This window comes from Tympanuchus pallidicinctus, unplaced genomic scaffold (assembly GCF_026119805.1).
Source record: "Tympanuchus pallidicinctus isolate F22 unplaced genomic scaffold, pur_lepc_1.0 scaffold5, whole genome shotgun sequence".
NCBI classification, from domain to species: domain Eukaryota; kingdom Metazoa; phylum Chordata; class Aves; order Galliformes; family Phasianidae; genus Tympanuchus; species Tympanuchus pallidicinctus.
The window spans coordinates 6,674,622-6,686,806 of NW_026294769.1; the positions used below are offsets into that span (position 1 = coordinate 6,674,622).

At 41.3% G+C, this 12,185-nt stretch overlaps 1 protein-coding gene across 4 annotated transcripts in view; it reads left to right on the top strand.

Annotated features, from left to right (window-relative positions):
- The first annotated feature begins 533 nt into the window (after positions 1-533).
- Positions 534-12,185, top strand: part of CTNND2 (catenin delta 2) — a 612,391-nt gene continuing 600,739 nt past the window's right edge. For 2 of the 4 annotated variants that reach the window (XM_052703881.1, XM_052703884.1), the window contains exon 1: positions 534-659. In XM_052703881.1, the coding sequence (XP_052559841.1) occupies positions 623-659 (37 nt within the window). In that variant the 5' untranslated portion in view covers positions 534-622. The remainder of the gene's footprint in view (positions 660-12,185) is intronic. The other 2 variants (XM_052703886.1, XM_052703887.1) reach the window with 1 other exon arrangement.

Here is a 12,185-nt window from a genome sequence, read left to right on the forward strand (position 1 = left end):
GGGAGGGGATCCCAGCGTCCCCTCCTGCAGCGCCGCTCTCTTCCCGCTTCGAGGCCTCGGCGCGGCCCCGCCCGGCGCAGGCAGCGGCGGCGCCTCATCGGGCGCGGGGCCGCCCGCCCTTCTCCCTCCTCCTCCTCCCCCAGCCAGCGCCGGCTGCTCGGCCGCGGCGGGCGCGCTCCTGCTGGGGAGGGGACGGGAGGGAGGGGCGGAGGCAGGGCGGGAGGCAGGCAGCGCGGCAGCGAGAGAGGCAGGCAGCGCGGCGGCGGCGGCAGATGCTGCGGCGGCGGCCGCGTCTCCTCCGGCCACATCCTGCGCCCGCCTGGCGCGCAGCGCTACGGCGCGGCAGCGCAGCCCGGCTCCAGCCGCAGCCCCACGCCCTCGGGGCGGTGGGTGCCGAGCGCGCCTCGCCCCGGCTGCCGGCCGTCCTGAGCGCTCCGGAGCACACACGCACGGGCGCGCCCGGGGGGGGGGAAGCCGAAGATGCTGCAGCTGGTGCTGGGCAAGGTCAGGACCTTGCGGTGAAGCCTGGGGCTGGCGCACCCCCCCCCCCCCCCCAACCCTTCTCCCCGGCCCTTTTCATTCTTGCCCACCGGAGTGAGGATTTGCCTCTGGGGTTTGGTGGATGCTCGGGAGGAAACACGCTGGAGCGGCGCCGATCGGTGAGTACGGCTGGCACCGTCATGGTGCCAGGTCCCCCGCCTCCCTCCCTCCCTCCCTCCCTTTCTCCCTTCGTCTCCAGCTTCTCGGTGCGGGCTCCTGCGCTGCTCCCCTCGGCGAGGCGGCCGGGAGCCGCGTTTGTGCCTGCAGACGGGAGGTAACAAAGTGCTTCGTTTCTTCCTCCCGCCTTTCCTTCTCCCCCCGTCTCTTTCCTCCCTTTTTTTCATACGCCGCTTATGTAGGGCACAGCGGCGGCTCCGTGCCGCCCGCCGCCCCGCGCCGATGCTCTCGTTACGGCGGTGAAGTCATGGGCCGGGGCGAGGAGGAGGAAGGCGGTCGGGCCCGTGGCTGCTCTGCGTGTCTGCGCGGCTCTGAGGGGTGTCCTTCCTTTGAAGCCCCCCCCCCCCCCCCGCAAAACGCTGCGCTCGGGGAGGGGGTGGGGAAGGGGCTGCGGAGTGCTCGCTGATCTATTTTTAATGGCTGAAAGGAAAGATGCTCTTCTTCCCTGTACCCTTCCCTTACTCTGTTGCTGGTGTGTAATGTGTTCGCATCGATCGGGCAGAGCGGAGCCGCGGCTGGGTGAGGGCACGCAGAGGAGGTGAAGCAGCACGAGTGGTGATTGTAGCACACCAATACGTCTGGCCAAAGAGATCGGAGAGGAATCAGAAAGCCCCGAACTGAAATCATTTGGGGAACCATGTTAAATCTCCCCTGTAGGGACTGAAGGCGTGGATACGTGGAAGACGGGAATAGTGCATCTTGTTGTGCTCAGGCGTTTTCTTTCTCACAGTTTAAGTGTTGGTGTGTGCTTTGTTCTGAGTCAGGGTGTCACAGTTAACCTCCTGTGTTATAGGAAAATAGCCCGAACTTAGAGGAAAATATGTAGGAAGCAATAGGCCTCCAATAAACAGCCAGCTGTTAACTTTATTGGCTGTAGAAGAATATATCATTGCACCTAAAACCACGTTTGCCTCTTTTATTGGTAATAACATGATGAAATAAAAACTTCATGTTGCAGGCTTTTTTTGTGGTTTGCGCGTAAAGTGGAAATCCTGAGCCATAGTTGGTAGCCAACTGTTCTGCCACACTCACAGCCGCACCTCTGGGGAGTGGGGGCATACCCAGAGCTGTGCAGGGTTTATGTAAGTCTGCTGTGGGCTTCTGCTCAATCAAGAGAAGGGAAATGATGCGTGTCATCCTGTATCTCAGGATATACTTCTCTTGTCTTGAGCTCAGGAAGTTACCTGGCTGGGCTGGGCTGATGTTGTCCAGGCAGCTCGGTTAGTTGGTCAGTGCAGAAGTGACGTGGCGTGAGGGAGTCAGTGCAGGTCTGTGGGGAGAGCTGCTGTGTGCCCTGAGGTGGGCCTCAGGCCCCACGGTTTTAGAGATCCAGGAGTCATCTGGTTGGCACTGTGGGCATTGGGAGAAACCCCAAACCCAACCACCAGGGAAGAGTGCAGTAATTAAGCAGAACTTGTGCATTCTATGGTGATCAAACATCCCTGTAAGACCAGTTCTGTGTGTGAAGCTGCCCCTCTCGTCTGGAAATTCCTTTCCCTTTAGGGAGCTGTGATGGAATATCATCAGTCTGCATGCTGCAAAGCTGCACAGAACTTGCAATAGATCATTTTTATTAGTAAGAAGTTGATTAATGGCTTGGGGATGTGTTGGATGAGACTCTATTGAGAGCTGCAGTACAGAAATGGGAGATTGCATCTTGGTCGCGGTGCTCAGAGATGGTTTTTGCAGCCTGTTATATAAGAGAAGCTTTGAAAAAAGAGAAGTGGGCTGTGCTATGTGTACATACCAAAGGAAATACCTCCGAAAGCTTCTGGTAGGAAGCAAAGTGTTTGTTTCTGGATTTCAGTGCATGAGAGTTTGTGGGTTGTGAGAAGGATGCTTTGGGGAGGGAACTCCAGCTACTGTGCTGAGTTCTGCTTGTCAGATCCCTTAGCTGATGCCAAGCAGTGATAAATGGCTCATCAATGGCTCTAGCTTCTGATTTTCACTTTTTTTTTTAAAATAATGCTCCTAAAATTATTTCATCCTCACATAGTGAACTCTGACAGACAGCTGCACGAAATAGAAATAGTATCAACTAAAAAAAAAAAAAGCATTTGCATAATTCTTGTTTGCATAATTTATCTTTGCTGACGGATGGTATCAATTTAATGACTGTGATCTGTTGTAATGTGTTTGTTTCTCGAGACGTGTAACATCAACTTATGCTACAAAGGAAGGGATGGAGCAGCTTATTTTAAGTGTTTTAAGAAATCTGTTTTTAAGTAGGGCTGTAGATTGGCGTATAAATTGAGCAGATAACAAAATCAGCAGAACTCACGACTGTTAAATTTTGCACTAAACTTCAGATACATTTTCTATTTCATGGTTCAGTATGATATGATTTTTAGAGCCTATCACTTGTGGCAATTCCTGCATATCTTTGTTAGGATTCCAGACGTACATTTCAAGTATTCCTAGAAGCAACTGTGTTCATGATTGCCAGTAAGATAAGGAAAACACATCATTTTGGCACTCTTTACTTAAATAAGAACTTGTGGTTTTGATTCTTATTGATTGCACTTGCAAGTCATGAAGTTTGATATTTCCAGTTACAGCTTAATCTGTCAAAAATGAAATGGATTGTTTTTCTCCTTTTGAAGGTCTCAGTACGATCTTATTACAGGACGAATTTTGGGTGATTATTTAACTGCACAGTGTTAAATTTAGTAGTATGCTTATATACAACATAAGTAATACGTTTCAATGGAGGCAGGATTTTTAAATATGTTGCTTTTTTTTTTTAAATGACAGAATGAGTCCTGAATAAGAGTAAAATGCCTTCGCTTTTGAATAAGAGATTGACTTTGTTCACAAAAGTCAGTACATTTACAGAAGCATTATTTTTTTTTCTGATTTTAAGGGGGAAGACATAGGACAGCTATTCAATATTGGAAATAAGAAAATAGGTTGCCTAGAGAGGTGGTGGATGCCCTGTCCCTGGAGACATTCAAGGTCAGGTTGGGCTGGCCTCTGAGCAGTCAGATCTAGCTGTAGGTATCCGTGTTCATTGCAGTAGAGTTGGACCCGATGACTTTTAAGAGTCCCTTCCAACTCAAATCATTCTAATCCTTTGCTCATGAACTGCAGAACCAATGCATTTGGTTTATAGCTGTTCTGTAGTTAGGGTACTTGGAAAGAAGTCTGAATGGAGCAAGACACACTGAAGTGATTTCTTCTGTTCCCTTGGGATGTGCTAATGCGGTATCATGAATGGGCTATAAAAGCAGATTGTCTGACCAGATTCTCTGGCAATATTCTGGTCATTATAAATGTAAAGGAAATATGTTATCTGCTATACGGGCACTGATAGCTATGCTAATAGATTTTTTTTTTTTCTCATATGAGATGCTTGTTTATTGTAAAACTAAGAAAGAGGGAAACATCTCATTATCTATGACAGCAAGCATTTAATGTTTAAGTTGTTCTTGGCATGCTAACTTCTGGTACATCCTACTAGCTCTTAATCTCCCTGTTCTGCTTTCAAAAATTCAGTTATAGGAATAAGCAGTTACTTCAGGAGACACGAAATATGGAGGAATATGTAGTATCTTGATCAAAAGGGCACTCTATTTTGTTGAAGTTTTTTCGGAGAGAAAAAAATAAAAAAGACTTCTAATGAAACTTTGTATTTCTCAAACCTACCAAGAAAACTGCAAACATTTAAAAGCCATATTTGTAATGACAATATTTGGTGTTATACTTGATTGTTTTATTGCTTTAGCCATTCTAGCTCTATAATATAACAAACCATGTTTTTCCACCAGTTTACATTCATTTTGAGAAGGCAGAAATATGCAGAGTTGACACAGTGCTAACATAAGAGCATTTGAGAGCCAAAGAAGTTCTACATCAAATGCTCTTTAAGGGAAGATTTTGGTTTTTTTGTTGTTGTTTGTTTGTTTGTTTTTGTTCTCCATTCTTTTTTTCTCTTTTTGCCAAATTTGCAGTTGACTTAATCACTCAAAATGTTAACAGTCAAGAAAACTTCTTTTGGAAACAGATCGTAAAACTTAAATGTTATACTAAGCAGTTTATTAGCAGAGAATCATAGAATGGCCTGGGTTGAAAAGGACCACAATGATCATCTAGTTTCAACCCCCTGCTATGTGCAGGGTCGCCAACCACCAGACCAGGCTGCCCAGAGCCACATCCAGCCTGGCCTTGAATGCCTCCAGGGATGGGGCATCCACAGCCTCCATGGGCAACCTGTTCCAGTGCGTCACCACACTCTGTGTGAAAAGCTTCCACCTAATATCTAATCTAAACCTCCCCTGTCTCAGTTTAAAACCATTCTCCCTTGTCCTATCATTATCCACCCTCGTAAACAGCCATTCCCCCTCCTGTTTATACGCTCCCTTCACATACTGGAAGGCCACAATGAAGTCTCCCCGGAGCCTTCTCTTCTCTAGGCTAAATGAGCCCAGTTCCCTCAACCTTTCTTCATAAATACCTTTCTTCATATGTACTCTTCTTTCAGCCACAGGTATGTTTTTGTTTCCTGTCACAGTAAATTATTGTTCAATTAAACATCTCCAAAATATCCCTTTAAGGCTGAATTTTTTTCAACAGAGCTGAATGAAATTAGACATGTAGCATAAATAAGAATTTTTTTATGAGCTTCTTAATTGTTTTAAACACACTGGATTAGACTTGACCTAAGATAAATTAATATGTAAAACTTAACTTCTTTTAAATTACTGAATTGTTTAGGGAAACAATTAGAAGCAAGTTACAATGAGGTGTCTTCTGGCATTCTTAATGTTGTACCTCCCTGGGTAGTAAGTAAGTAATTGAACACGCACATTGTCTTCTCTTTGACAGAAAGTAGGTTGTTGTCCCAGTCAAGCTTGCATACTTAAAAATAATCCTCCTCCTTGCCCAAAGGTTTTACTGTTACCTTACTTGTTTGGCATAAGGAAAGACAAAAACTTTTCTGTGTTTTTTTTTTTTTTTTTGGCATGAGAAATTGTATGATGTTGAATATGAAGGTGTCTGAAAACTAGAATGACCCAGAAGTCTGGGTCAGAGAGTCGTTATCTATGGAAACGATGGCTTGAATGTCTTCAACAAAGTAAACAAGTCGAGGTTAGAGAAACCCAGACAGAGGAAGTTCTGTTATTGTGTTTTCAGAGGCATTGAGCTCTTTAAATAAGCTGAGACCTGAAAGCATTTTTGAAATCATCTGTCTCATGTTTCTTACAGCAGCTAAACTCCACTACACCTTTTGAATATGCCCTGTAGCAGCATCTCATGTCAGGATGGCTTGGGGCCTTTGACAGAGAGCTTGTGTGATCTGGAAGCTGAATTCTCACAGAAAATGGGGCTTGGGTTCCAAGACACTGTTAATGCTAGAATGGGTCTTCCAGATAGATCATCTTAGAAATCAAAGTCCTGCTCAGTCTATTACCATTTTGACAAATTAACAAATACGATGACTCATTTTGTTAAGCTGAGGGTTTCTAATGAAGTACCCGTGTCCAGGGTAACCTGACCTTCAATTCTGTCTAACCTTATTTGACCAGTTGTGCTTATAAATACAGTGAATAAGTGAACAAGCTTTGGATATTTAAAAAACAAACAAAAAAACCCAACAACCATATCTTGGGCATCTGTGAAGCAAGTTGACAATAATTGAAGAATCCTGTTATTCTTGCTATTCTCACTGCTTAATAATATTTTTGAAGCTTGAGCTATAAGAATCATGTAGCTTTATTTGTGGATTTCTATCATGGTGCTGAAGTCATTTAGTGTTGCATGGAAAAGCTTAGAAATGTGAAAGCATGCCTCATCTTTTTAAGTGTCTGTAATATAGAAGCCTGAGTGCATTCTCAGAATGATCATTACGAAAAGAATACCTGAAGATACTTGGCATTTATTTTCTTTATTTCTTGTTAAACCAGGTTTATAGTATTTATCCCAATAGAAGGATGTTGAATAACAGGGTTAAAAGCCCGGCGCAGGGATCACCACATTAATTCCCACATGCCTCTCTGCTGTTTGTGATTTCTTTTTCAGATGGTAAACTTTGGTTCACTCTGGGAAAAACAGGATCTGTGATCTGGCAGAGACCTCATTAATGATTGACTAGTACATGTTCTTTAATTTTACCAATGGCATATAGCATCCTATAAAAAAGTGTATATTAGATACATAACATTTCCTCTTTTTCACCTGCATAAATATGATTGTCTGCTAAAGATTTTTATAGGATCAGAAGTACATATTTTTGGTTACAAGTATTTCCTAGAAGGTTGGCAGCTTCTTGTGCTTGTTTGCCACTTCTGACTTCTATTGTCTTTACCAAGAACAAGTACAGTATCTGCACAAAGCCTCAAGGGTCTTGGTGGTCTCTGACTTTAATCTCTTCAAAGAAGGGTGGGCAGATTGAACTTAATTAGAAGCATGTCTAATGAAGGAGTAAGTTTAGAATTGAAGATTAAAAAAACCTAACATTAGAAACAGTCATGGTACGAAGGAATCTTACATATGAATATCAGGATTGAATGAAAGCCATCACGTATTTGAAAAGCTTAGTGCACTATTCTACAAAGCAACTATTTTAATACACTCAGGTAAATAAGTATTTAAAATGTGCCATTACATTTTGTGCACTAAAATCAAATACTGAGGCATGCATTTCTGGTCAAATTAGGGAAGTTCATTAGCCTCTGTGTGCTTCCACTGGGATACTGCACACTTAATTCTCAGTGCTGACTGTCATAATGAGCTATCAAAGGATGGATAATACTCCTCATTTCAAAAAGAAACACTTCCTTATATTGTGTCACCTCGTATAACCTAGCAGCAGTCATGTTCAATGGATGAAATGTGAAACTATGACATAAAACAACTTTGGCATCTCTTCTTTGCCTCTCTGAGGTGGAGTTTTGAGCAACTGTTCTAAATGCTCCCTCTCTGTAAATACCTTTTTAATTAGAAGTAGACTTCTAATCAGCTTCATAACTGTTGCTTTTCTGTCTGTCTAGGAGATACGCTGCATGTGTAACTTTATCTGCCTTTTTTTTTTTCCCTATTCTATTTGAAGATACATGATTTTTTGGTAGAGAAGAATAATTATTTCTTTTAGCTCATATATATTAGTATAAGAAATTTAAACTGAGAAGACACCTCGCTTTGAGTGTTAAAAACAAAATTCTATATTTTATTCATGTTTTAGGCCTTTGCTTTTGTTCAAAATGGCTAAAGCTTTGCATAGTTAGATTTGGGAATTTAATTTGATTTCCAGGGTAAGATTTTCTTTTTGTTGTGTATTTTACATACATATATATACAGGTGCAGCATTAGGATTTGAGGAACATAGTATATCTGATGCTTAATTCCAGCTAAATGCCAGATAGTCCTGACCTACATTGAGAACTTTGGGATGTCTTGGATTTTTAAGACCTAGCATCTCTGACCTCCTAATTATGCTGGTGTCATTGGAAAGAGTACTAGGCAAAGTAACTTCAGAGAACTTGATCTTCCCTTTCGTGTGTGTATGCCCATCTATATTTTTGCAGGTTCTATTTACTGTGTAGTGTCAGGGTGCATACATCTGAAGGCAGGCTCTCAGCAGAATAGCAGTGCAAGCAGAGCCTTGTCTCAGCTGGCCTGCAAGGAGAAGGACTTTTCTCTACAGCATTGCTCGAGAGTCTTCATGGCTGATGGATTGCTCTTTGAGGCTCCCTCAGCATGGTCTCCATTCTGAAAAAAAAAAATCCAGTGAGGAGCTGCTTGGCTTTTGATTAGTGGTGATGACAATATTTCAGGTCTCTGGATGACAGATTGTTGGTGATCTATTGACAGAGCAGACTGGGAGCGGTGATGTTTGTCAAGGAGCCAAAGACTCTCAGCACTATAAATTGCTTTTGCATTTTTCACTGTGTCACAAAAAAAGGTGGGGACTGGGAGAGAGGTTGAAAGTCAGGATAGCTGTACTGTCAGCAAAATAAAATGATGCTGATTCAATCCTTTAATAGATAGTTGAGATAATCTGATTTCTAATAAATGTTTTCAGATATACATTTTCGGGAGTACTTTATTTGAAAAATTATATAAGTTGTAACAATGCCTTGCACAGATTCAACAGGTATACCAGTTTGAACCTGCTTATGAAATGCTTCTGTGTGTGCTATTTGAATGCTATAAGCAAGATAGAACTAGCTGCACCTGTGTTAAATGCACATCGCACAACTTGACATGCTAAGCTCCAAGGCTGTATAATTTCAAGGCTTTTTTTTTTTCTTTTTTTCTCTGAACAAAACTCAGTCATATTCTCAATTAAGTAACAGAAATCCAACTGGATCAGTTGAAGATGTATGCTTTGCAAGATGGACCTTGGTCAAAAATATTTTCTCTACAGTTGGCATTTTTTCACCTACTTGGGTCTTCCATGACTCCATAATCTAATGTTTGTCATGATGCAGGAAATTCTGTTTCTTTGATTTAAAGAAAACCACAGGCATCTCAATGGTATCATCAAACAGGCAGAGTGAATAACCTCTGTACTAGTTTATATTTTTTTTTCCTAAAATTTAGAATTTGTAAGTTTTGCTACACTTTTTCCAAGTTTGATGAATGTATGGATTCCAGATGGGAGGAAAGGAACGGAGGAAGGAAAGTCAGTGGTAGTTTGTTTAGCTAACTTTCTCTACAAAGATATCCTGTAAATAGCAGTGTTCCCCAGGAGATCTCGTTCAAAATGGTTTCAAGCTGGACGTTAGGAAGTATTACTTTTCAGAAAGGGTGGTCAGGCACTGGAACGGACTGCCCAGGGAGGTGGTGGAGTCACCGAGCCTGGGGGTGTTCAAGGAAAGACTGGATGTTGTATTGAGGGACATGGCTTACTGTGTCCAGTCCCGGGCTCCCCCATTCATCAATAAATAAATACCTAAAGGGAAGTGGGAGGCAAATGGAGGAGGCCAGGCACTTCTCTGTGGTGTGTAGACAAGGAGTAATGGCCTTGAACTTGTATGAAGGAAGTTCTATAGTAACATGTGGAAGAACTTTATGGTAAGGGTAAAGGAGCACTGGAACAGGCTGCCCAGAGAGGTTGTGGAGTCTCCTTCTCTGGAGATAATCAGGAATCTTCTAGACACCTGTGTGACTTTTTGTAGGGTACCTGCTGTAGCAGGTGGTTGGACTTGACGATCTTTCGAGGTCCCTTCCAACCCCAGCAATTCTGTGATCCTTCCACATCCATAACAGTTAAGTTCTGGATGCGTAAGGCTTGTTTAGCTGATACTGTTTTGTGCTTATCAATAAGTGATTACTTCCTATGAAAATGTGTTCTTTGAGGGAATGAAGTAATTATTTCTCCCTCACAATTCATTTTAAAGTTTCCTTATACAGTGTTCTATTTCATATGCTTATAGTAAAATACCAGGTCCTGACTGTGAAGGGTTTAATATTCTTTATTGTTTAATATTCTATAATGTTTAAATATCCATATTTGTTCATATTTTTTTTCAAATAAATCTTTATTTAAATACAGCCTTCTGGTTCCTTTTTCAGTTTAATTACTAGAGTATATTGGCAGGTGGCCAAAAAATGGTTGTGTTGTCACATGGTTTCATTTCAGTGTGTAATTTATATTACTGTGCAATATAGTCATATTTTTTACTTAATAAATGAGAACGAGTGGCTAGTATGAAAAAGATGAATTGGCTAGAAGGAATGATACAAATGGGATAATTGAAGCTGTCCCTAAAACTGAAGTCAGATGGAGAATGGGAAGGAATAGTGACTGCTCTTGAGATTACAGAATAAGAGTATGTATATTTGTTGAACTTTCTGAAATGCATCGGTCCTACACTGTGGACTGTAAGGATCAGGTGAATCCTTACTATAGACTCTTGGGATGTTCCTTTGGAGAAGCATGTGTTGATTCTTGCCCTGTGCACATTGAAGGAGATTTTAGTTTATACTCTTCCGGGTTCCATTCTTTCATACTTGCCTACCTAACCAGCAAAACCGCTCCCTGTGTTGGTAAACTTGTTACAGGTTAGGATGCTGTCACTGCAAAGAAGTGAAATTGGGGTTGACAGAGAAAACAGGATTAATGAGTTTGTTCCACGTTTTAATTATGTAATTTATTATTCTGATCTGGAATAAGCTGTTGGACTTCAGGTTCAACTTCCATCTGAAAGATAAGAGCACAAGCTTTGAATACTGAGAATATGTTGGAATACTGAACACATGTTGCTGAATGCACATTAATCTGGGCTATTGCTTTAAGAATAAAGCTTTAAAAAAAAAAAAGAGAGAACCTTTAGATTTCCATCTTCTCACTTGGAAATATGGTAGCCCTCTGAAACTCAGGCTAGTAGGATTTTATTGTCTATATAGAACATTAATTTTGCTATGATGTTTTTAAAAACAGTTCTGCTTCTTTGGTAGTTAAATTTGATTGGTTTTCTGACCCTTTTTACAGCGTGTTGTGTGAAATTCACAGAGCAGGATCAAAATTATAACAATGTTTCAGCTGGATCAATCTTACTTTCTAGGAATCAGAGAAACCCATGTCATGTAACTAAACTTAAATAAAATGAAATCTTATTTCTTTTTTTTTTTTCTTTCTGAATCAGGATGTTTCCTAAAATGAATGTTATAGAAATCTTCATGAATATTATCAGCTTGCACTCAAGTTTAGTAAGTAGCATGAAAAGGTAGACTTTTAATAAGCGTCAGTAGCTGTTTTCATTATCTGAGCAAGAACTGCAGTCCTTTGTGTGGTTGCTGCCAGAGAATTAAGGTAGCTTTTGGATTTTGTATGGGTGAAGTTGTCTAATTTTTTCTGAGGCAAAACTTAGTTTTCCAACAATGTAACAATTAAGTAAGGCTAGAGTGTTATTAACAGTTTTGACACTTAAGTGGATGGAATAAGAGAGAGGTAAAAGAGTAAAATCATATTTTACAATCTAGATTAAGGTGATGGAATATATGTGAAGGTAAAAATATGTACATAGAATTATAGTATGGGCTTTCAGAGACTGCTCCAATTCAGATGGGAAATCAACTTCAGCAGTAACGGGTGGTAGCTGAAACATTTCAGACTGCCTATGTAATACATCAAGACTCTTACCTGTGAAATAGCGTGATTTGAGACTTTATTTTTTGTTTTGGATCAGTGAAAGGAGGCAATATCAGTGCGATAAATCCTCTACTACCTCAATGGAATTTGACAATAGTGAAAATAATTTTAGTTTTCTATTCTGTTCCCTTCAGTGTGCAATTTACAGTAGTTTATGTGGAAGGGTTAGGGACTTGTGATTTATTTCTCAATACCAGGTTCTAGATATAAAGTATATTTCTGAATCATAGCTATATATCTGCATTTCACAAGAACCGTCAGAGAAAGCCAGCACAAAGCCCTTTCTTCTGTGCACATGAATCCCTTTATAGAGCTTCCTCAAAAAACTGTGGCTTAAACAGTGGTTCTGATGTTTTAATCTTCTCTTTTTGTC